Consider the following 26,693-nt stretch of genomic DNA (forward strand, 5'->3'; position numbering starts at 1 on the left):
GCATATGAAACTGACAATTTAAGGCCCTCATGGCTAGGGTGGCCGAGGTATACACCTTTTTTCCCCACCTTTCTAAGGATCTAGACTCTCTTTCGGAAGGTAGTGGATTCTTAGCAGTAGAGGCCTTCATTCCCTTAGGGCCTTGAGAAATGGTTTCAGGGTCAGCAGCATGGCTTTTGTACAGAAATTGGTGAGAGTTAGGAACTCTGTAGTACCTATCAGGCTTGACTGGGGCAGGAGGTAGGGAATCCGGACTAAGGCAAGCCTCCAAATAAGCATCATCCAGTACGTCCAAAACAGGAGGAATAGCCAGAGGTCTGTGTTGAGGTAACAAAAGAAATTCCCTAAGTCTTTTCTTGGAATCAGAAAAGTCTTGGCCTTCCCAATGGAAGTGTTCCCTCAAGGTGTGCAAGGTTTCCCCAAAAGTAAAATCCTCAGGAGGAGATACAGAGGGAATAGACTGCTCCGCATCAGAATCTTCAAAAGGGGAGAAAGAGTGTTCCTCTACATCAGAATGATCTGAAAAAATGAAGCCCTGATCCGAAGAGGGAGAAACTTCCTCCACTCTGGGTCTCTTGTCTGGAGGGGGTTGGGAACCCCTGATAAGAGTAATTAAATCCTCAGCCATTTTAAGCATCTGCTTTTTAGGCATGGGGCCTGGAGATGGGCCCTGTGCAACAGGCCTTTTGGGATGCCTGGCTGATTTAGACTTAGTAAAGGCCTTAATTGAAAAGGAAGATGAGGGTCTAAAGACACCATGGGTGGAAGTGGACCTGTCCACATTAGGAGACTCAACGCTCACAGTGGCTTCGGTGGTTGTAGTCTGGGTAAGGGCCGAGGTACCTGCGGTCTCGGTTACAGAAGACCCCGCCAAAGAAGTGTCGTCGGTAGTCAGGGACTGCATAGGCGTCTCGCTGAGAACCGGACCACGTGTAGCCGGTTTTGGCGTGGTGTCAGTGGGGACCGCGGACCTCGCATGTCGGTCTTTGTCCTTGCGTTTTTTGGACAAAACGGTAGTCGGAGTCTCAGACGACATTTTATAATCAAAGGCTTTACCGAAAAAGTGTTGGGGGAACTCTGCCCGACGCTTAATAGTGCGCTTATTGAAAGTAGCGCAAAAGCGACAGCCCGAGACGTCATGGTCTGGGCCTAAACAAGGTATGCAGAGGGAATGGAAATCCTTATGCGGTATTTGCTTCCCACAAGAAATACAATTGTTAACTTTTTCTGACATCGGTCTGAGGCAAGAAAAATTTCTAACGGGTACTTAGCTTTAATGAAGACTTCGGTTTCCAATTTTTCGTAAATTCAGGAGCTGGCCGACCGGCACTTGCGAACTGCTTCTGCTTCGGGCACTGCGCGGCAAAAAAGACTGAAGAATATGGCGTCGGCTGTGTCTTATATACCCCTGTCGCACTGACGTCAGGGAAGAGAGCGACGACAACCGACGCCGGACCAAGACTTTGGAATTCGGCCGACTGAGGACCCACCTGACGGTAGAGAACTGTGATTACTGCAGCTGTATGCACGATGAACATCTGAAAAAAAGGCCAGTTAAACTGTTGGGGTAAAATTCAGTCACTGGCTATTAACTGCACCAACTGCATGCCAACAGACAAACGTTTTGACAACCTGCAATGAAATGAAGCAGAAAATAAGTGAAAACTCTTGAATGGGGAGAATCCTGCAGCTGTTCAACAAAAAGCAGCTCAAATTTCAGTTATGGCACATGAGACGGCTTCTGGTAATTTAGAAGAAAAGTAGATCAAATTTACTCAGAGGTGTTTACAATTACTGAGACACTGAAGGGCTATATCAACTCAAATAACAAAAGGTTGAAAAAAGAGAAGCAGCTTGAACTAGCTATTCAGATGACCTGATAAAACTGTAAAAGTCAGAAGGTTGGCTGAGCATGAGGCTTCTCAGGAAAAAATGTTTAAAAAAGTAGTAGTTAGAAGATAGCATGCTCATAGAAAACCGAGAATTTCTGTTGTACTACAGAAACTGGAAGAAGCAGACCGTATTAGTTTTACGAAAGTACAGATAAGGAACCAGATCAGAGTTCAAGATCTGTTAATTGAGACAGCACATTGTGTGAATGCTCCAAACCTGCCCAAGTGAAAGCAGCTTGATCTGTTTTACAGGAAAGATGTAATCATACCAACAGAAAGAGATGATCCTGACAACATTTTTGCAAAAAAAGAACAAATATTAAAAACTGGACATCAGATGACAAGAGTGTTTGTGGAAACTAATTACTGATTATAAACCACACAGAAGAGAAGACAATTTATCCCAGCAATCAAGGAATGTTGAGAAGCAGGTGTAATCTTCAAGCAGCTGTAGCCAGCTGTCAGAGTATTTTTTGCTGGAGGATCAAAGAAATTTTTTCATGCAGAACACACTAAAGAGGAAATAAAAGTTTATCCAACAAAGAATTTGCCAGCAAGCAGAGACTCTGCTTCTCTTTCCTTCTGATAACAAAGGTCATAAAAAGACTTTGCCAGTGAAAGCTTTTCCAATGTTCCAAAAACAATGCTTGAGAGAGAGGAAAAAAAAACACAGGGGTTGAGACTAGACAAATGAGGAGTACTTGAGACTTGCACAAGAGTTTGGTGACGAGAGATGGCGATGAAAAGGAAGAAGACCAGCAATGCTGAAATAAGTGAAAAAGTGACAGACTATAAAACATCAGACACATTTATGAAATATGACTTTGTAAGAAAAAGTAGTTGAGAAAGATAGGAATTTTATTGAATTTGTTACACTTATGCGTGGACTGTAAATCACATACCTCACTTTAAGTTATTAATGTTTAGAAAAATACTAAAGGGAAAAACTTAAGGAAAATAATCATTCTAATTAATATTTGTAGAAAACATTTCATGATTTAAATTGCATGCTATACTGAAAAGCAGTTTTGCATAGTGTGCAGTTATGGGCATTTTTAATGTATGTGTTGAGGGGGAGTCTTTTCAGTCTCTGCTGCACATGTTATGGATATAAAAGTATGCATATACTTTTTCTTAGTTACATGATATATTGACTTTACACTGTAGGACGATAAGGAAGGCTAGACAAAAGCAACTTTAAGTTTATATAATGTTAACATAATGTGGTCTTGGCCTGCTGGGGCATGGGTAGAGTGTAAAAGTGCAATGATTATATTATATGTGGACTTAAGATAATAATGCCCTTCACTTGATCTATGGACAGTTTTAAACAAATAAGCACAAACAATAAGACAAAATGATGAAAGGCAAGGAAATGCTAAATTCCTTAAAAAATGTGCTTGCTTTCTTCCATTAGCAAATGCTCTCAGTGAGAGACTGAAGTCTGCAGCTGAAGACAGTTGTCCATGGTAAGTCTGTATATAGTTATGAGTGAAATGTATATTGTGTTATGAGTGAAATGTACAAAGATTCCTTCAAGCATCCTCAAAATTGCCAGCTTTTTCTGGTTACTCAGACAGCTGCAGGTTCAAGCAGTTAACCTTGAGAGTTCTGAGCACTCTTTGCTGAGAGAAATGCAAAATTTAAAGGTACACTGACAAGCAGTTCATTGTAAAATACACAGTCTGAAATAGGGGAATGCCTGTGGATACAGCTGTTGATTTGGGACAACTGCTCTTTTCTGGAGAGTTAAATTTCATTTGTTGAAAATGTCCATTGTTTTGTGTATTTGTTCTAAGTTAAAGGGGGTATTTTGTTTGAGTTTTTTTTTTATTAAAGCAAAATGTCTTGAAAATGTGGCACAATTCAAATGGAGGTGAGAACAACTGTACAAAATATTAGCCTGGCAGTGTGTGTATGTATGACAAAATCTGGAAATAAAAGAACTGTTGTGTAACAGGAAATGGCTACTATGTCCATATTATCTTGGAATGTAAATGGTCTCACAGATACAGATAAATAGGAAATAATACTGCATTACATTAAAAACTGTAGGGTGCAAATAATGTTTTAGGAGTCACATCTGGATAGAAATGAGCATGCAAATTTGACAAAAAAAAGGAATTTCATGACGGATATTCACCAGAATACCAGGGACAAAGGAAAAAAAGGAAGGTATTAACACCGATTGCTAGAGGAGCTGCAAAAGTGACAGAAGAGGGGGGAAAAGAGAATAATTGTAGATTTGTGGAAGCAAGGGCTATTGTTAAGGGGGGAGGAGAATTATGCTGGCATGTATTAACATTCCACTAAAAACTGCTACTATGGAGCTTAAAATAATATTAGGAGAAATAATCGACTTTCAACAGGGAGCATTATTTACAGGCGGGGACTGGAACTTGATTTGCAATAGTGAAGATGTATCAGGTGGTCCTAAAAGGGAAAACATCCCAAAAGAGGGTAGATTTCTGAAGAAATGCATGAAAATATTTCCTTTGGAAGATGTGATCAGTAGCAGAATCTCAGATAAAATCTGTGTATTATTCTTCAAGGTACAATAACCAGGCTGACTGGATAGAAATTGTATTTCACAGGATCATGTGCATTTAATTGAAGGCTTCAACAGACATCCATTAACTATTTCGGATCATTCACCAATAAAAAAAACAAAAAAAAAACAGTTAAAATACAGGGAAATTAAGTTAAAAGTGAGACAATGGCACTTTCAAAAGCACATTTAAAAAGAGAGGAATTTAAGGAATGGGTAATGGAAATTAATCAAACATTATTAGGAAAGGAATAACTTATTGCAAACACCATATGCTTTACTATAAAAGGAGTCTCTTGAAACATCCTTTCTTTCTGATGAGTTTTACTTCTTAAGCTATCATTTATGTGTATATTCCTATTATCTTAGGACTACTTTTACCTCCTGTTTTCTCTGTCACTTTCTCTCATTTCTTTTAATATTACTTCTTTATGTAGTCTCTTCTGCTAGAGATGTAGAAATATAGAAAAAGTTGTACCAAACATGTTACACATAGTATTTAATGCTGTCATACTTGAGGAATTTTGTATACATAATGCTTGCATTCAAACGTAATGGTTCTACGACATCAAATTTCACAATTACTACAATGCAGTTATGCTACGCTCCTTTTTCGTATTTTCCCAGGATGAGTTTGAAAATTGTCCATATGGATCAGCAATCTACCCCAGTTATTTATTAAGACCCCCTTCTTATGCAGACAAATCATATCATAAATTCCTCACACTTTGTCACCTGTTTACATGTCTCAAGTGAATAACTGGATAAAACATACATATATAGTTCATCTAAGCAAACAAACAAATGTGACTCTCCATCACAGACTCTTTAAGGAGAAAATTTTGAATGAGGTTTGTCTCCCAGATTTCCTACCACCTCCCACCAATTCAGCACTGACTAAAGACTGCAAAAGACCCTGCTGTCTGTACGTGCACTGCATAGCACAGTATCCACAGTCAATATAGGCCTTAACTCTCTCTACTTCTTCTCCTGCAAGTGGTCAGGTTGAAATATTGGGCACTTGTGATGGTTCATGCCATATTGCTTCCCCAAACAACAAATGTAGGGCTGGTTAGTGATCTTAAGAACACAACAGTCTGAAGGTTTATGTGCTTTAGGCAGTGAATGCAGGAACTTTTCTATAAGTGGTAAAAAAACAAATTATGAAGAGCAGAAGACAAATATCCAAGCTATTCTGACATGAGATATCACAGTGTGTGCAAACCAAGGATCTGCTTACCCCACAGTATAGGGAACTAGTAAAATTCTGAATTGTGCTGAGATGGCATCAACAAAAGTGGAAAACTCAACGTTATCTACTGCAGAAGGCTTCCAATACCAGGTCTTTAAATATTCTGAACAGCAGACGAAAATATGCCGGAAAATTATTAACACAACACTAAACTAACTAATCAAATTTGGGTAGCAGGAAGATATTTTTAATGAGAGACAAGTGCTGAATAGGTAGAAATGAATAAAAAAAACAGGTTTAAAAGTATAACAGAGCAAAGCATAATATAAAATACATGTACCTAGAGCATTACTGTCTGTTGTTCCAATCTTCTTCACTGTTATACTCCACTTCTCACATTCTAATGATTCTAGAAAACAGCCCACAGAAAGTTCTTTATCAAAATCTTCAGAAAAACGGACAGCTGGTTTGGTGTTTTCCTGCTGATAGGTTTTTAATAACTTCTGAATTCGGAAAAATTCTTCTTCTTCCATCCTCAGTAATGTGGATAACTCCTAATCATAATAAAATTAATTATCGAAGGTCTGAAATTCCAATATTGTATTAAATATTTATTCTAAACATAAAAGATTTTCTGCTGATATACTTTAACAGTTCCAAATCTATGAAGTCTGTCTATATTTTTAACACCCAGTATTGTTTTTTTATTAATACGACTCACTTTCACTGCAACTTCCTTCAAAATAGTCCTACATACCTTTGAACTACAGACAACAAACTGTTATGCTAAGTGGGGTTAATACCATGGATGGGCTCAAAAATGAGGCTCCCACTTCTCATTATACTACCTAGGAATACAGATGGAACTGTGTATCATGTTCAGTCAATCAAATCGGAAATGTTCTAAATATATCAGTTCATGTAGGAGATGACTCACTTGGGGATTTCTATTATTGGCATAACCCTTCCCTCCTCTGCTTTAGCTAAATCTAATCTGATGCTCCCATGCTCAATGAAATACATGCCCTCTGCTGTCACCTTCCATGAAATCATGCTTTCCCTTTACATGAGTGTTCCTATCCCCTATGTTCATCCCAAATTTCAGTTCCTGCAAATCCAGATACACAATGATGGAACCCTTCAATGTACAAAGATACATACACACATAATTGTCTGAGTCAAGTGAAACTCCAGCAGAAGCTAATGGACAGAATGGCTTTCTAGTTACACTGTGAGACAGCAGAAGGATGACAGAAACATATCAAAGAGTATTCAATCATAGATCAACTGATATGGTATGACTCTGCTTAGTAATCCCTTTTTGAAGTTCAAGATGGAGTCCTGACACTTCAAAATGTAAACTGTGCTTCAAACAAAAAACAGCAAATTCCAAAACTTGCTGTTATACTTTTGAAGAGTGTGTGTGTGTGTGTGTGTGTGGTGGTGGGGAAGGCTTTGTTCCATGACTCCCCCCCAGTGTGCAAGTATGAATCCATGCATACCATTGCTAATTAAACATACTAACACTAAGATCAACGTACCTTGAAAAAAAAGGACAACTTAATGTACCACAACCTTGGACTTGTTAAAAAAGTCTCCAGTGCAATGAGAACTAGTTATATGTAGTGTGTGAAAAGAACATAACATCCACAATTACTTTCTAGTTCATCTCCTGTATCATAAAAGGCAATAGCTGGTACACACTGGAAGAAAAGTGGCTGACTTAGCACAGGTTAAAAATCCACTTTCAATACAAGTCCATTGGTGAAGCAACAACAGAGGTGAAAGCAGCCATTAGAGCTTCCATCAAGTGAGGTCCTCTTTTTACATGTCACGAAGTATGCACTGCCTGAGAGGAAGTAATTCTGCTGTATGAAATAAAGTACTTTCAACACCATATCAGCTGTTCTACAAGGGGGGCATCCTTAATAGGACTAAGAATGAGTTCACCCTCTCCACTAATCAAATTTCAGCATTTTTTTCTAAAGATTCTGAGTTCAAAGCAGACACATTCTGTTGTGATGCATACCATGACACCAAGTGCTGACTATAGATGTGCACGTAGCCCCTGAGTCTACCAGTTTGTTACCAAATGCTAGCCAACTCACTTCAGGCAAATTAAGAAATATTAGTAATAATAGAACAGCTGCATTGCTAACAAGGCTGTATTAAGGGGATGATCACACAAAGGTGGGCCAGTGGGACTGTAACAGTCTCTCATTAGGAGGGTCTTCTCACAGATCAACTGATACAGTGATAAAACATTTATTATAGTTATGTTCAGGGAACCCTCCTTGATGAGTATTACGACTGGGCTGAAACCCAAACAGTACATTTAACAAGGCAGAAGGAGCTGGATGGCAACCAAAGTTCAGAAGGCTGAGTCTAGAAGCCCAACTCCTGGAGTCATAGTAAAGTAAATAGGACTTGATGCAGGTAAGCAACAAAGACTATGAGTTCACAGCACAGACACCTGCAATGTAAATATTGTTGAAGCAAGCAAGGAAAGCAGTCATGTTCTTTGTGGAGTGGACAGATAAACCTTAAACTGGCAGTATACTTCTTTGACATGAAGGGCATTCTAATCTCTGACTTCTGCTCCAGAAAGAAAACTGGGATTTAAACATACCGTTTCAGGGACCAATTGAAAACAACTTCAAGAAGGAAAGCTGAGTTAGTCCAATGGGAAATGCAATCCTTTTGAAAGGACAAGTCCCCCCCCCCCCAAGACATCCTGCAGCTTTGAGAAAAGTACAGTTGTGTACTCTTACCATAAATGTAGATGTTCGAGTGTGTTCACTGTTACAGTCATCACTGTAGGGTTCTTCCTGCCAGAGGCAGCCCCCGATCGGCCAGAATCCCAAAGTCTGGATCGGGCGCCAGCTGAGGTCACATTTATCCTGACGTCAATGCGCCGGAAGGTATAAAGACATCAGCTGACGCCATTTCCCCAGGTTTTCTTGCCCCAGATGTCAGGTGCCCAGAAGGAAAAGGCTAAAAAAGAAACCATGCCCAAAACCTCAGCAGCCAAAATACCTCATAACAGACAATACTCAAGGAAAAAACAAAAGAGGGGATAGGAGGGAGGGTAACCCAGACTGCAACAGTGAAGACGCTCGAACATCTACATTTATGGTAACAGAACACAACTGTACTATGTCCTTCGTGGTTCACTGTTGCAGTCATCACTGTAGGGTTGAGTCCCAAAGCTAAGAAAGGGTGGCTGGAGGAAAAACAGAGGGAGGGGTCACAAAACCTTGCAAAACCGTAGAAGCAAAACCTGCCCTGGATTTAGAATAGAGAGGGAGGTTGTAATGCTTAGAAAAAGTATGTACAGAACTCCAAGTAGCAGCTTCCAAAATATCCTTGGTAGGAACCCCACAAAGAAAAGCTGCTGAAGTAGCAGTAGCCCGGGTAGAATGAGTCCTAACATTAACAAGACCCGGATTGCCATGATAAGAGTAACATAACTTGATGCAATGGGCAATCCACTTAGAAATAGTTTGCTTAGTGAATGCTTTCCCCTGAACAATAGGAGCATAAGCGACAAACAACTGATCAGATTTCCGGAATATCTTGGTCCTGTCCAGGTATAGACAAAGCTGTCTGTGCACGTCTAGAGAGAGCAAAAGACTTTCTTCCTCACTTTGAGGATTAGGATAAAAGGTAGGCAAATGAACAGACTGATTCAAAGCCACTGCTGAAACCATCTTGGGCATAAATGTGGGATTAGTCCATAGAGATACCCTGTCCTGATGAAAAATAAGAAAGGGTTCCACAGCCATGAGTGCTTGCAATTCTGAAATTCTTCTAGCAGAGGTAATAGCTAAAAGAAAAGCAGTTTTCCGAGACAAAAATTTTGAATCCGTGGAAGCTGCAGGTTCAAAAGGAGACAAAGTTAATTTCTCCAAAACATAGTTAAGATCCCAAGTGGGAACAGGAGCCCTTATAGGGGGCCAAATATTCTTAGCCCCTCTAAGGAATTGTTTAAGTAATGGATGAGAAAAAATCAGAAGATCCGTATAGTAATGTGCAGAAATCGCAGAAGCATGAAGCTTCACAGACGAAAAAGATAGACCTGTATGTAATAACTTTGTCAGATACTGTAAAATCAGAGGAATGTTCGGAACAGAAGAATCACCACCCTGGACTTGACTCCAGGAGCAAAATCTTTTCCATTTTCCCGCATAAGATTTTCTAGTGCTGGGCCGTCTAGCTTCAAGGATTACATCCAATACCTGTTTGGAAAGGGCAGAGGTGTTTACAGACCCTGGATCCACCAGGCAGCTAGATGCAGAGTCTCGACATGACTGTGCAGTATCCGGCCATCCCGTTGAGACAGTAGATGAGGGATTTGAGGCAGAATCCAGGGAGGCTCCTGAACCAAGTTCATCAGAGTGGAATACCAGAATTGCCAAGGCCAATTGGGAGCCAGTAGAATCATGTGCGGTCTGTCCTGTTTTATCTTCAGAAGTACCCGAGGTAAAAGAGGAAAGGGAGGAAAAGCATATACTGAGAGATGTTTCCAACTGAATGAGAGGGCATCCACTTTCCATGCTAGTTTGTGGTAGGTCCCTGTGCAGAATGTTGGAAGTTGATGATTCTGAGGGGATGCAAAAAGATCTATGTCCGGACATCCCCAAGCCTTTATAATCATCCTGAATATCCGAATATCCAACATCCATTCGTGTGGATCTGAAATGCGTCTGCTCAATGCGTCTGCCAGAGTGCTGTCTTTCCCTGGCAGGAACTGCGCCTGTAAGTCGACACTGCAGGTCGGAGCAGTGTACCAGAGATTCATGGCTAATCTGCACAGGGGGTAAGAGTGAGAGCCCCCCTGCTTGTTGATGTACCACATCACTGTAGTGTTGTCTATCCGTATCAACAATTGTCCTAGTAGAAGAAGGTCTGTGAAGGCAATCAGGGAATTCTGTACATCTAGCATCTCCTTCAAATTTATGTGCAGGTGCGTTTGCTCCTTCGTCCAAACACCCTGAAGACATCTCCCATGCATGTGGGCTCCCCATGCATAATCTGAAGCATCCGTTGTCAGAACTTGGTTGGTCGGCGGAGGACAAAAAAGGCTTCCCTTTGTTCTGTAGACAGGCTTCGGCCCACCAAAGAAACTCTCACTGGAGACCAGGCAAAATCGTGACCACTGTTTCCAAACTGTGGTAATGCTGAGACCAGACACTCTTGAGGTACAACTGCAGTTTCCTCATATGCAGCCTTGCATATGGTATTAGCAGAATGCAGGAGGCCATGTAACCCAAAGCCTGCAGGATTTTTCTTGCAGTCAACTGTTTCATTGAAGCCAGGTGTTGGAAAAAAAAAAGCCAGTTGCACTTTTCTGTCTGGTGTCAAGGAAGCCATCTGGGTTGAAGTAATCAGAAGAGCACCCAGGAAAAGTAATCTGCTGTGTGGGTACCAGGTTTGATTTCTTTAGATTCAGTGTGAACCAGAGGCACTGAAGAAGACGCTGCACAAAGGCTAGATGCCGAAGTACAGTGTCTTTGTCGTCCGCTTGAAGAAGACAGTCGTCCAGATAAGGGTAAATATGAATCCCCTTCTGTCTGCAAAATGCCATTACTGGTGCCAGGCACTTCGTAAAGACGCTGGGAGCAGTAGATAAGCCAAAGGGCAGCACAGAGAACTGGTAATGTTTCGAGTCCGCTTTGAAACACAGATACCTTCTGCACTCTTGGCTTATAGAAATATGCAGGTAAGCTTCTTTTAAGTCCGAAGTCACCATCCAAGCATTCTTGCCCAACATAGGGAGCAGCTGCTGCAGAGTGAGCATCTTGAAGTTTGGTATATCTAGGCAGATGTTTAGTACAGAGAGGTCCAGGATTGGTCTCCACGAATTTTCCTTCCTGGGAACCAGGAAAAGTCTGGAATAAAAACCTTGCCCTATTTTTAAATTTGGCACCAATTCTATGGTCCTCATAGCCAGAAGGGACTGAACCTGCCGTTGTGCCTCTGCCAACTGAAGATTTGGCAGGTCTGGCCAACCGTTCGGTTTTGGCAAAGTGTGGAAATGAAATCTGTAACCTCTTGAGACTATGTCCAGAACCCATTTGTCCCGGGTTATGTGGTTCCAATTTTGATAAAAAAGAGAAATCCTTCCCCCCAAAGGAGCTTCCAGGAGAGGAGCCCCTGAAACCAGAAAGGGAGAGTCATAAAGATGGTTTTCGGTAGGGTTGAGACTTATCTTCACCTCCCTTGGGAGAGGGGGCACTCCACTGCCTATTCAAAAATGAGACTGTGACTGTCCCCTACCTCTGGAACGCCCGAATCTGCCTCTCTGAGACCTGTCCGAGCCCGGAAAGGACCAAGGTTTAGTTGGCCAGTGTCTGCTAAATCTAGGAGGTTGCACCTGTAGAAAATCCTTAACCGTCTACATAGATTTGGCTTTGTCTTCCATTTTCTTCAATACCTCTTCAGCTTTGGACCCAAACAGAACATCGTGCTGCAAAGGGGCATCCAAAAGTTTGGCTTTAATCTGATCCGGCAAGCTTTGATCCCTTAACCAAGCATGTCTTCTAATAACAGCGCCAGTTGTTGCAGCCTTACAAGAAGCTTCCAAAGAATCAAAACCACAATGCAGGGTATGTTAACCCACTTGTTCAATAGCATGCAATAAATCCTGTAACTCCTGATTATCCGCACCAAGAGACACAGCTGACATCTTTTGTTGAAATGCAGACAAAAGGTATTGCTGATACTTCAGCATATGAAATTGACAGTTCAAAGCCGTAATAGACAATGTAACAGAAGTATAAACCTTTTTACCCCATCTCTCCAAAGCCCTGGACTCTCAGTCAAAGGGAACAGGATTTTTAGCAAAGGCCGCTTTAACACCCTTAAGACCCTGAGAAATTGTTTCTGGATGAGGTGAAAGATTTTTAAACAGAAATTTATGAGAATCTGGAACCCTATACCACCTATCCGGTTTGGCCGGAGTAGGGGGAAAAGAATCAGGAGAGAGAGAAGCTTCCGAAAAAACATCATCAACAATGTCCAATACAGGGGGAATAGCCAGAGGCTTATGCTGTGGAAGAAGAAGAAAATCCCTAAGCCTTTTCTTGGATTCAGAGAATTCCTGCCCTTCCCAGTGAAAATGCACCCTCATATCATGCAAAGTTTCACCAAAAGAATAATCCTCAGGAGGAGAGGCGAGGGAAAGGAATCTTCAGCATCAGAATCCTCATAAAGAGGAAAAGAATAATCCTGCTCAAGGGAAGAAGCAGAAGAAACAGAAATTTGGTCTGAAGAATTATAATCTGACTGTAATCTAGGCTTCTTGTCAGGAGGGGAATGAGAACCCCTGATCATAGTTAAGAGATCTTCAGCCATCCTAAGCATCTGCCTCTGAGGCCTAGGACCCTGATCAAAAGGTGCCTGTGCTAGCCACTTCACTTTAGTTGGAGCCTTAGACTTTGATTTAGCATGTAAACCCGAATCCACATTTACAGGAAGCTGTGAAGGTCTGAGAACTCCCTCAGAAGCCGGTACCTGCCTACCGGCTCCGGACCCAACTGAGGGAGCAGTATCAGAAAGTCCAGTCCCTGGCAATTCTGAAGACCCCATCAGCTCCACACTGGAGTTGGTATAGGCAATTGGTTCAAAAGAGGCGGACGACAGGGGCTGCAAAGACGCCTCACTGACGACCGACGAACCAGCAACTGGCAATAACTGAGTAACATCCTTTGCTGTGGACCTCGGAGGCCTGTCTGCATCCCTGCGCCTCTTACACACCCCAGAAGCCGGAAAAGAATCTGAAGACATGTTATAATTAAACCTTTTTCCAAAATAGTAAAAGGCAAAGTTATATCTATGCCTAATAGTACGCTGATTAAATCTAGCAGAAAACACACAATTAGCAACGTCGTGGTCAGGACCCAAGCAGGGAATACAGTAAGAGTGAAAATCTCTATGAGGTATTTGCTTCCCACAAGAAATACAATTAACTTTTTCTGACATCTGACTGGAGCAAGAAAAAGACCTCCCCAACGGGGTACTTAACTGTAAAAAAGGAAAATCCTGGGATTAGATCCAAAAACAAACAGGAACAGGCCGACCGGCATCAGTGAACTGCAAAGGGCACCGCGCGGCAAGAAAGACTGGGGAAATGGCATCAGCTGAGGTTTTTATACCTTCCGGCGCATTGACGTCAGGATAAATGCAACCTCAGCTGGCACCCGATCCAGACTTTGGGATTCTGACCAATCGGGGGCTGCTGCTGGCAGGAAGAACCCTACAGTGATGACTGCAACAGTGAGCCACAAAGGAAATCTGCATGCAGCAGTGATGACAGCTAAGGAAAAAAAAAAAAACACTTTCCAAGAAATGAATAATAGGGCCACTCGGCTGGTAGACTCAGAGTTAAAATGCAAGCTTGCCAATTACAAAGTTTAGGTCCCACTGAAGGACAGCATTTCTCAAAGGTGGGTGGAGGTAGAAAACTCCTTTAAGGAAGTGAGTGACCAGCCAATGCCTGGGGGAGGTTTAATTTTGCCTTCTACAGTGTCTTGAAAAGCAGAATTTGTTAACACATGCAGCCTGGTCATGGAATAAATGATTCTCAGACAATGCCAGTGTCTGAGATTGGTCATAATCACCTAAAAGTGACTGGGGTGATAGAGTACAAATGTGCTCAAACTGAGAATCACTTCTACTGGAAGGCACAAGTTTGTTGCATGGAAAACACAGAGTCCTCTTAACAGGAATTCACCCACAGTTTTTCATTTTTACAAAAATGTCTGCATTAAATTTGTGATCAGGACCAAGGCAATATGCAAGTATGCCAGTATGCAGAACATCTTAAAAAGACATTTTCTAGCCACAAGAATACTTGTGCAAGAATGGTTATGACATGGAAACCACTGATTCTTTCAAAATTTAGTAAAGCAAATCTTATAAACTACTGAGTACTCACAAAATCCATATAATGAGACCACCAAAATGGCCAAAAAAATGAACTTAATGACTGAAGATGACTTAAAACCTTTTTTTTTTTTTACTGAAAAACAGGATCTGTAAGGCAGAAAAGCAGAACTCTGTTCCCTCAGAAGAATGAAAGAACTTAGAGAGGAAGAGTCTTCTCCACCAGTTTATGGGTAGTCCTCCTCAGACATCAGAAGGGAGTGGGCAACAAGGACAAAGCCCGTAATCTGCTGTTAAGAATGAAATGGGAGCTTGCCTTGGAGGAATGAAAGGTCTTTGAGATGATCCTGATGAATCACATACCTTCAAAAATCTTTATTTTTTTAAACATTTCTGCCAAAGATTCCAACATGCTCTTTCTTCAAAGACTTAAGTGGTGACAATGATTGTCTTGTGATACTGCACAACATATGCAAATTTAAGCACTTTCTTCGTAACCACAGACATGGAAACAATGTATACGATACTTCCACATCAATACTGCATACAGGCCACCAGTGAATCTTATCTGAAAGACAGAGTAGTCCTCTCTGGAGAAGATGAGATTATGGATCAGCTCTTGGACATCCTCCTCAGTAACACCTATTTCACTTTGCATCAATACTTCTATAGACAAACCACCAGCAATGCCATGGGTGCAGCCCCGGCATCCAACTTGGCTAATTTAGCCCTTGGGAAATGGGAGGAGACAGTGCTCCAAAGTAGGTGCATGGATACCATCAAATGTTCCCTACCCTTTACAGATCACATTTTATCATGTGTGAAGGAGAAGAACCCACCTTGAAATAATTTTTTGACTTTATTAATCAGTCTTCTAACCTCCTATAATTCATGTGTAATTACAGCAATACAACAATTAACTTTTTGGACCTTACGATAACTAAGTATTTGGAGAAGAGCACCCTAATTAACAATTTCTTTAGGAAAACCGCTCAAGTAAACATGCTGTTACACAACAGCAGCAGTATGCATCCTCAAATCACAAAAAAAATGCTGTGAAATCCCAGGGAACGCGGATGGCAATAATTTTGAAAGAAAAAGACTTTTCCATCAATCCAATAAACTTACAAACGGACTTCCTTGTCAGGGGCTATGGGGGAAATATGTTCACAAAATCTTGGAGCCTTTTGAAGTCTGAAGCAACAGAATGACCCAAGCTTGAGTGAGCCCCAAGGAAAGATAGCTAGGACTATATATTCACAGATATACAGCAAAACTGAGGACAACACAAAAGAAGCATGGCTTTAACATTCACCACTGACTACAAAGAAATCCTTAAAAGTAACTACAGACAACTGGGGGTCATTTCTGAAAACAAATAGCTAGGGAAAAAAATGAAGCTGGGTCCTCTTTCATGTTTAGAAGAGGAAAGAATGTGAGAGACTGGATTGAAAAACAAAATCATGGATGAAAGTACTGGGACTTTCAAATGTGGACCGCCCCAATGTACTTTTTGTGAACACCTGAGTAACTCTGATCATTTCTACTGCCACAATGCCATTAAGACTTACTGGAGTCACAAGGGATGTAACTATAACACTCAATCTGTCATGCCCAAGGAAGCGCTTGCAAAAGTTTCATTATGGGCAAAACTATTAAACTAAAGGTCAAAGTGGCCCAACATTTATCAGACATAAAACTTAAAGTGCTCAAAAAATCCACTGACAAAGCACCATCTGGAAAACCCTGGATATGACAGGCTCAGTTTTCATGTATTGGATTAACTAGAGACGGGTCCTCTGAAAGACAACAGAAATGCCATTATAGAGAATATGGCGGTCTACTGGATCATCAAATTAATGCTTGTTAACCACCTGGACTCAGTACTTGCATTTATATCACAAGTATTTGAATGCTAAGAATGTGAAATTATAATCCATTTTACTGTTTTTGTTTTGAAGGATACAGGGCTGCCTCAACTGAATGGCTTTTTACCACCATCACTACATTTTTGCAACAGCTGTATGTTTAAAGTCAGAAATAAATTTCAATTCTTATGAGTCTCATGCAAATGGGCACAGTTAAAAAAACTAACTGTTCTGCGTGCATGAGCATGCACAGAGACGCACACACAGGTCTGACAAAAAGGTGGGGACCTAGGCACTTAAGCTACTATAGTTATTTCTCACACGGACTTGAATAAACAATATGGAAATAGTGATTTGAAATGTTAAAATGTTAGGCAATTGTTGATAAGTCAAGCAAACATTTGGTTCAGTTAAATTAATAACACATGGTCCTGCTTAAAACACGGAAAAAGGAATTATCCTCCTCAAACAGGGTCAGTTGTTGTTAGATTTATTCTGAATATATTCAGAAAACATATATTATAGTATAGCACAAGTTCTTTAAAAGGATAGGGGAAGATGATCTAGTGTGGATACCCACCTCATTTGTGGCCATTTGGTCATATTCAAATTAGGTGTATTTTACCTCAACCAATTAAAACAGCCCCCCCCCCCCCCAAATTTGGTCATCTTCAAATTAAGTCCATTTTACTTCCACCGATTAAACCCCCCTATATACACACACCTGACTATTCTGACCCCTCCCCTTTCAAAGCCCTTATAACCAGGGCAGAAATGCAAGAATGCTCATCTATCTGCAAAGACCAAATAAAACAATTTTCTAAAAACTGCACCAACTGCCTTATTCCTCTGAAGAGGAGAGGTACATAAGCTACTTATGGTTGGCCGTGGATCTTATTTGCTTGTATCCCTATCATACCTCTCAACCTGGAAACATCAAAAATTTGGACAAGACCCATGAAAAATAGGTACAAATCAGTACGCTGATTAACATAAAACTTGCATACATAATTATGCAACTCTTCCTACTTCAATGGAATTGTAGGATACCAACTTTCAAACTCAAACTGAAGAACAGACAACCAAAATATGGCACCAGAGTCCCCCTGCGGCCATTCCAGTATCCCATTACCTGGCTATTTTGCCACATTTACCATAAACACTAATGTGTTCATACTGCTTTACTTCTACAATGATTATTTGGATTTTATTTTTACATTTTATAGCACAATGCATAAACACTAATAGACATCTGCTAAACAAAAGTAATACTGCCTCACAATGAAAATAGACTTAGCATTAAAACGTTTATGACCTTGAAACTCACATTCATTGAAAAAGCATTGAAACCCACAACACATTCAAAGAAAATGCATCTGGCCAGAGGTGGATAAAGATTACCTTTGGGCTGTTTTCAAATCATAGACCCCTTGTGCACTAAACAAGACACATATATGTGTTCTTTGATACACCTTCCTGACTTTATTAAATTATATTCCTGACCTTGTATAATACAGCACACTTGTTAGACTTAGAGCACATTTTAAATTTATTGCTTGAACATTTTCCCGTATGCAATGAAACAATAACGACAAAACTACCCAATTCAGAACATTTCCATCATAAAAGTCTACTTCCACACACACACACACACACAATATATATATATATATATATATATATATATATATATATATATATATATATATATATATATATATATATATATATATATATGCCAGTAGTGTAAGCCATAGGCATGTTGCACAGCTTCTCGCACTTATTTTCAATTTCAGTTTTTTTTTTTTTGGTGGTGGTGGGGGGACAGAAAAAAGGTCAAAAATCAGGGACACATTTTAAACATTGCTTGTATAACTTTGGAAAGTTGCTAGTATAAAATATTATGTTACCACCATGCATGTCACAGCCAAGTCTTGAACCCAGGACCCTGTGCACTACAGTCAGAACAACATACCACTATGCCAAATCAGTAGTTTCCTGAAAGATAGGAAGACTGAAACTTAAATGGCTATCATTTAGTGAATTGAGTTCTCACTTCTCACCATAGCTCTCAACGTCTTAGCACACAAAACCTGGACAAAGCCAATAATGGGGGAATACAGCCCCAAAATAGGTTCAAATTTCAAATACTGATCTTATAAAGTTAGAACATTACTAGAATAAAAAGGTTTAGTGTTACCATTTATTTTCTGAAGAAAATGAAGTCTGAAATTCAAATGCCTGTAATTACTGAATTCAATCCTTCAGTGATTTGCCACAAAAATCCTGAAAACCACATATTTTATGAGGAACAGAACAAAAATATGAGACATAAATTCACAAGTGGTGGTGGCTAGGGACTTTAGGCTCTTTTTACATGTACCCATGTTAACAAACGGTGCAAGGACAATGGTCTCAAATTTCATTTAAAAAATGTAGCATAGTTCATTTTGATAAACAAGGCAGCTTCATTTACCATATAGGTGATGCACCTGTCCAAGGAGACACTTTTGTAAAGGATCAGGGTACTCTAGTTGCTAATTTAATATCATTATCAATGACCACCATGTCTCTGCATTAGTTTGGAAAGCTTTTTATCTATTTCATCTAATTTTCAGAGGTATCTCCTCTAGATACACAGAAGTCTTAACGACCCTTTACTCATATCTTATCAGACCCATTATTGAATATAATGTACCTTTTGGCATAATAATGTTTTTATAAGCCTTCTAAAAACAATCTTTTTCTTAAGATAATGCTGTAACATTTTCCCATATAGTACAAATTCATCTCTAAGTCTCATTCAGTTACTGATCCATGCCATGACAATCATTTTGCGATTCAGCTCCTAAGCCTGCAATGCTTCTTCTTGTCAAAGTGCTCCTGTGAAGTAATTTCACATTTAACATACATAATGTGTGTGTGTTCACCTGTTTAAATGACCTTTTGAATGCCATATGTCACGAAGAAGACTTTTATATATTTTTGTTGTATATTTTATAAGCTTGTAATTTCCACGTATAGTTTTGGTTGGATGTAGGTTTCTACACAAGCAAATATACCCCTACATATACATACAGATACAGATATACAGATATATGAATATCAGTTTTCATACACACAAACACAAATACATATCTTTATATTTTGAAAGGTCAGAGCTTCCACAGTCTCACACACACACACGCACACACACTACAATTCAAGCAGCGAGAAAATACCATGAATGCTCTCTCAAAGGCATTCAATTCCCGCAGATTTAACACAACTACATTTGAAGCAGCTAGAAAATACCCTTACCCAGAAGATACACGCTGACGCTCGCTCAACCTATGCAGTAACCAGGCATTTCCCACTTGCAGATTCAATTCCGATTCCCGATCTGCTCGCAGATCCAAGTAAATCCTTCCTTCCTACAGTCAACAGTTGAGATTCAAACAGTCCTCCTTCCCGGGGCAACACAGATTCAAGTATATCCTTCCTGTTAACAGTTGAGATTCAAACAGTTCTTCCCAGGTCAAGAAAGTAGCTGGAAATATGTGCACGTGAGCCCATGAGCTCAACTCTGACAGGCTGGCGGAGCTGACGTCACTGCACACGTGATGACGTCAGCTCATATTGTGGAAAAACTGTTTTTAAAAAAAGCTGGGAAAATTCGAAGATAAAGGGGTGCCACTCAGGGAATCGTGGCACCCCATTATTTGGACCCCAAAGCTCAGTAAAAACAGAGTAATTTGGTATGGTTATGATCCCAATTTAAGTTTTATTTCTTTTGTTCTGAAATCCAGGTTTCTTCAATGAGTGGATTTTTGGTACTGCTTTTAAGTTTCAAGGACATTTGAAACTAACAACTGACTACCACAAACATACTGCATTCTCTGAATTATCTATATTACTTTCATAAAAAAATGTGATCTCTATCATTGCTGTTGATCTTCATTTGTGTACATTTTTTGGTATCTTGATATCACGTCTTTGTTAATGCCACTTATTTTTCATAGAAAGATTATGCTCACTTGTAACTCAAAATACTTGCTTCTGTGTTGTTGATGCCTCCTCTACATCTTACTAACACAGCATTGAAAAACTGCTTAAATGTGGACTCTAAAAGAGGATTCATTGATCTAGTATGGGTTCAGGAATAATCACTTACTGCCAACTTGACAATTTTAGATACCATCATCTACAATCTACATACTTTTGATTACCTGCCAGAATGTGCAACTTGTAGTTTTTATTTTTACCTATCTGTTGACTAGGTAAGCCCAGTGGATATACCTATCCCCCCTTTCCAAGGGAGCACTGTTGAGTTAAGTGACTTGCTCAGAGTCACACAACAGGAGAATAAAGATGGAGGGAATTAAACCCTAAAGCCTGGGCACAGGAAGTACCTCAAAGCTTTTGTCCTCTGCACTGGCAGACAATGTAGCCATCTGTAGACGAAAGACCATCTATATTCAGCTGTATTCACTTTGAACTTCTGCTATTTCTACTTCTATTAAGTTTTATGAATTTCTTAGTTACTTATCACTTTAAGCTTTATTTTAGTTATTTATCTTGGATAAAAGTTTAATTTAAACCAATGTCTCACCCAATATACTGTCTAGATTAATATTTTAATTAGATGAATTTTGAAATTTCACAGAAGTGTTTTACAACTGTACTTTAAATGTATACTTTTTTTACTTCAGTGACAGTGGTTACATTTTTGAGCTGAGTTAATATCACAGTTAATTCTTATAGTTCAAATGCTGTTTAAGACACTTATTAAACAGCAGCATTTTTTTATTTTTATTTTTATACTCATTAGATCTATCTTCTCTTATAACACTGTACTTCTAAACAGCACTTTAGCTAAAATGCTCAAATGTTAACAGAGTGATTGAAGATTAGCAAAAAGGCAATTCTGAGCTAGCTGTGAAAATGGCAGCTGTCTTGTTAACTGGGGTCTTTTTTCTTATTTTACCTACTGTTGACTAGGTAAGCCCACTGGATACAACTATCTCTTTTCAGGGGCAACACGGGAACACTGTCTGGTTACGTGACTTCCTCAGTGTCAGGCAAATGAAGGTGGAAGGAATCAAATGCTGTACCATAAGCACAGGAAGCAGATCATTAGCATCTCAAAACTTTAGTATTCTGTGCTACCTGCCTTACAATATTTAAAACTAAAAGTTTACACTGCTAACAAATATGTAATTATTCTTCTTTCGGCTTTTCCACAGGGGATCACCTTTCCGCTCATGACTGGCAGTAGAGTTTTTACGGTGTTGAGTTGCCAGCCCGGCGCCCAACCTTCCACGGAAGGCACACACATGCATGCACTCACACCTAGGGCCAATTTAGTGTGTCCAATCCACCTACAGCATGTCTTAAATGCTCAGAACTTCAGTGGTTCACAGCCCAGCTTTTAACACAGGTCAGTATCCATATTTAGCTGTATTACACATGCAGCGGTAGCATTGTTACCTCACAGCAAGAGGTTCTCCCGCTCGATTCTCGGTGTGGTTTGGGAGTGCCTTCTGTGTGGAGTCTGCATGTCCTCCCCGCGGTTGGGTAGCGTTCGAAAGACATGCGTGCGTAAATGGGCGTGCCTTCTTTGAAGGTTGGGCATCGAGCTGGCACCTCAGCGTTTCGTAAAAATCTACTGCCAATCGTTAGTGGACCGGAGTTCCGCTGTGGCGACCCCTTACCGGGAAAAAGCCGAAAGACAAACAACACAGCGTGTTCCTAAACAGGAAGTAGCCAAGCACAGATATACTGTGAAAAACAATACCCAATTGTGCTACAGAGAGAGCAATGAAGTAAACAGCATGTGAACAGGCACATAGATCAAATAATGACATGAAACAAAATGCATGCAGTCTAAGAGATGCAAGTTGTGTACCATTATAAGAGCAAAAAGTATGCACTTTTGATGGTGAAGCCACTGTGGAGTCCTGCTGTGATGTGGGTTGCAAGCCCCTCTACCCAGGCTGGAGTTATGTACATTAGTATAAAAATGTCCTTATTACTGGGATACTGGTGGGGAAAAAGCAACCCTTACAGTTCCCTGAATAACAGCTTTCACTCTGGGGGATCTGGCAGACCTTGCAGTGATCCCATCAACAGGGAACAAATGGATTTTTGTTTTATTTGAAAAATCTTGGAAGGTTAGCAGGTGTAGGGAAAAAAATTGCAAACAGTGCATCATCTACCACCAGCTATAAATGAGCAGCAGCTGACAGACCGTTTCCAAGTGGAAAGAGATACTACATGGCCTTTATCTAATACATATCACCAAGAAACAGACTTGTGAGGAAACTGTGGACTTCCTATACTGGTGGAAACTAATGTTTGTATCACTTGCTATATTAGGATGAAAAACATTCCACAGACAGAGAGGGGCCACAGGCATCAGTCTGCAGAATACTCAACAGATTCCTTGATACTCTACTTCTGTATGTGGATGTGCACATCTATTTCCCCAACACAACAATGGACAGACATACCAAAATGTGTGGCTTCTATGACATCATCAGGTTCCCAAAAGTACTAGGTGCAGTAGACTGCACACATGGCAATAGAGGTCCCCAAATTATGTACATAGAATGCATTATATCAACAAGAAGGGCGATCACTCTATCATCTCTGCTATGTAGGGTGTAATGTAGGGGTGCTGAGAAAAAAATGTGACTGCCATGCTTCCTGCACAGTGAAATTTCACAAAGTCACCTACTTGGTAAATGCAGGCACTGTGTTAATCAGATATATAAAGACCCTCAGACAATATGCATAAATCTCCCTCCCCTGGTATGGTCTCACTGCTTCAGGTGATGACGGAGTCAATGGAGCCCTGGTTAATGATGTCCACAGAGAAACACACAGAATGGTTGAAGTGTAGTATAACACTGCAGTGTACCAGAAATGGAGAGAGCATGATTGGCTTGCTGTACACTCTTTTCAGCTGCTGCAAGAACACTGCAACATGCTCCAGCCATAATCTGCAAGCTGTTTATATCAATCTGCGTTCTACATAACATGATTACTAGTAAGGATGCAGATCAGCCATCCTTCCCAGAAACTTCTAAACCTGCTACAGCAATCCTTGTCTCAGTAACTGCTACAGCAATCCTGGTCACATCCAACACACCAACTTCATCCAATGATGACAGCCAGGAAAAAGATCATGAGAAGTAGCTGTACTTCACACCCTCTGACAGCAATAACCGCAGTACAATGCAACACAGATGAAGCAGAAGCACGTAGCCCACCTCTACAGGTTCATGACAAGCACACACTGACACAGTAGTTCATGACAAGTACACACTGACACAGTGGCTCATGACAAGCACACACTGACACAGTGGTTTCAAACACAGATGCAAGCACTGGTACTTAAAGGCTATGACCTCTGTGGATAGTCCAGTCTCACTGAACATCAGACACTTCCACATATACCAAACAGGACAAATGATGGCCTGGGTTAGAGTCATAGGATCATAAGAGGTTACTAGGCTAATGGCCATGGTACTCTTATAATCCTAGCCAAGAGTTTAGCCCCAAAAAGAAACCTCGGTCAGCACCTGTCGCCCCCTGTCAGGGATACAGGTGGAACCCCTAGGACAAATTTGTGGTTTTCCATCCACTCACCAAGGTTGCACTTGAGGAGGGTCAGCGAGGTATTCAGTTTGACGTGTATGGGAAGTCTATTCCAGAAATGGTGCAGCCTCTAGGAGACAAACCTGTCTCTCCAGCAGGTTTTGTTGATGTCGTATATTACAGTTGGGCTTTTCAAGTGGGTAATGTGCAAGGAGTACTTACGGATATGGAGCATCTCTAGTAGGGCAGGGTCTGAGACTGTCTTGCAAGCAAGACACAGATCAGCTCTGAGCAATCTGTGCGATACCGAGTAGAGTGATAGTGATTTGAGCCTATCCGCACAGGACAGGTGTTGGAGGCCATGGATTCTCTTTCTGTGGGCTTTCCAGCTGGTGCAAATGTTTGGAGAGGTACACACAAAATGGGGAGTTAAACTCAATTATTGGTCTAATGAGGGAGAAGTATAGAGAGGTAATGACCTCCTTTTTTCCTGAATGTAATCCCTTTACTTATGAGATGAACCAAGTAAAAAGCTTTTCTGACCACTGCCGTTACATGATGGTCGAATGAGAGACTGTTTTCAACCTGACTACCCAGGTCTCTCACCACAGGTTGTGGTGCTTAGGGGGATGCCGTTGATGTGGTAATCAGTAGGGACCGTGTTTTTGCAGAATGGTATGATCATACATTTTTTTTGTGTTTAACTTGAGGCCATGACTTTGGCACCAGTCATTAGTTGCTGTGAGACCCTCCTTGCAGTACGTTAACATCATCTGGAGAGTCCATGACAGCACCCAACTTACATTTGTCAGCAAATGTGGTCAGCCACAGGCCTTTGGTCTTTGCCTGGACCTCTGAGAAGTAGATGCCAAACAGTAGGGGTCCCAGGACAGATCCCTGGTGAGCTCCACTAGTGACAGGTCTGCCATCAGAGGTGGAGGCACCTATTTTGACCTTGAGGGTCCTGTCAGTGAGCCAGTTCGCCACCCACCTGATGAGATATGGATTTACGCCAAGTTGTATTAGCTTTTCGATGATGCCCAAGTGGGGATTTGTGTCGAAAACCTTGGCCAAGTCAAGGTAAGCTGTATGTACTGACTTTCCCTCATCCAGGACCTTGGTGACCGTCTCAAATAAGTAAACCAGGTTCAACAGACAAGATGTGCCCTTCACGAATCCGAATTGGGTAGGGTCAAGTGCTTGGAGACTGCCTATGTCCTTGTTTATGAGTTCCATAATAATATGCTCCATGGCTTTACAGATCAGACTTGTCAAGCTAATGGGGCAATAGTTTCCAGGGTCAATAGCGGCACCACCTTTGTGCAAGGGGATGACAATGGCAGTTCTCCACTCTGCTGGAATGAAGCCTGTACTTAGGCTGTAATTGAATAGGGTGCTCAATGGTGAGACGAGTTCTTGCTGGAGATGGTGCAGAATACAGCCTGGGATACTATCAGGTCCCACGGGAGCTGTGTTCTTTGCCTTGGATAGGGCCTTTAACACTTCATCTATGGAGATGTGAGGTGTGGGACAAGTATTGAGGATGCTGAAAGGGTCTTTATGGGGGGACAGGGGGGAGTCAACAGTATCAGTGTAAGTGATACTGTTAAGTACTAATTTGGAACAAACCTGAGCTTTGCCATGGAGGTTCCTGATGTAACTGAAGAAAATTTTCTGGTTTCTCTTTGTTTCGCAGGGTAGTTTTAATTCATAATTGGCTTTGGAGGTTTTCCACTAGTGATCTAATTTACTTGTTGAGGCTAAGGAGGGAGTTTTTCCAATTTGGAATTTGTTCCTTTTTACCACTGGACAACAGTTTCTTCATTTTGTTGTAAAGCCTGTTGATACAGGATGCCCACCAGACAAGTTTGTGTTTCCTTGAGGAGCAGGTTTTAGTTCTCTTGGGTATGGCCGAGTCCATGCAGTTGTAGAGGTGCTCGTACACTGCACTGGCGTACTGTTCAGCATAGTTGTCTGTACCCTCTGAGGGGGGTGGTGGTGACGTGAAGCTACTGATACCCTTTCCTTAGGAGGTTGCAGTCAGCTTTTGAGAGTTTTTTAGCTTGATTACAGCTGGGGGGGGGGGTTGGGTGGGATAGAAACTTCGAATGAGACACACAGATGATTTGATCTCACCAGGGAAGAACATAATATGGGAGTGGTGCAGTGGTCGCCCATGTTGGTGAGAACCAAGTACAGAATGTTATCTCCCCTTGTGGGGGATGAGAAGAGCTGGTCTAGTGTGCTACAACTGATGAAGTCAAGGAATCATTGGGTGAGTCATTAGTGCAGGAATAGTTCACTCAGTCTATGGTGGGGTAGCTGAAGTCACCGAGGATCAGGGTGTTAGGGGGTACCTTGATGGAGTCAAGTGGATCCAGGTAGGAGAAGTGGGTGCCTTGAGTCATGGAGGGGTTTCTATAGCTGGCTATAACTTGGGTGGCTGCCTTGGCAACTGTTAGTTGCACCTGGAGTAGTTCCAGTGAATCATGCTGGCAAACCAGTCTGGAGGTGTGGCTGTCCTTAATGAAGATAGATAGAGACTCAACCACCCTTAGTCTTCCTGACTTCATTTTGGGGTCAGAATGTGTGGAATGAGGTATAAGCCTGGTAAAGCAGGGGTGCTCTCTGCAGCCTTGAACTAAGTTTCCGCGACCGCACAGACATTGGCATCTTCCAGTGTGAGGAGAGCCTCCAGTGAGTGCATTTTCAGGTTAAGGCTCCTA

At 41.1% G+C, this 26,693-nt stretch overlaps 1 protein-coding gene across 1 annotated transcript in view; it reads right to left on the reverse strand.

The window, feature by feature from the left end:
• RAB3GAP2 (RAB3 GTPase activating non-catalytic protein subunit 2) overlaps nucleotides 1-26,693 on the reverse strand; it is a 2,949,955-nt gene that overhangs the window by 957,693 nt on the left and 1,965,569 nt on the right. Inside the window, exon 20 of the mRNA XM_044061656.1 lies at nucleotides 5,973-6,186. Coding sequence (XP_043917591.1) covers nucleotides 5,973-6,186 — 214 coding nt within the window. The remainder of the gene's footprint in view (nucleotides 1-5,972; nucleotides 6,187-26,693) is intronic.

This window comes from Protopterus annectens, chromosome 1.part0, assembly GCF_019279795.1.
Source record: "Protopterus annectens isolate FY-2018-M chromosome 1.part0, PAN1.0, whole genome shotgun sequence".
Lineage (NCBI taxonomy): Eukaryota > Metazoa > Chordata > Ceratodontiformes > Protopteridae > Protopterus > Protopterus annectens.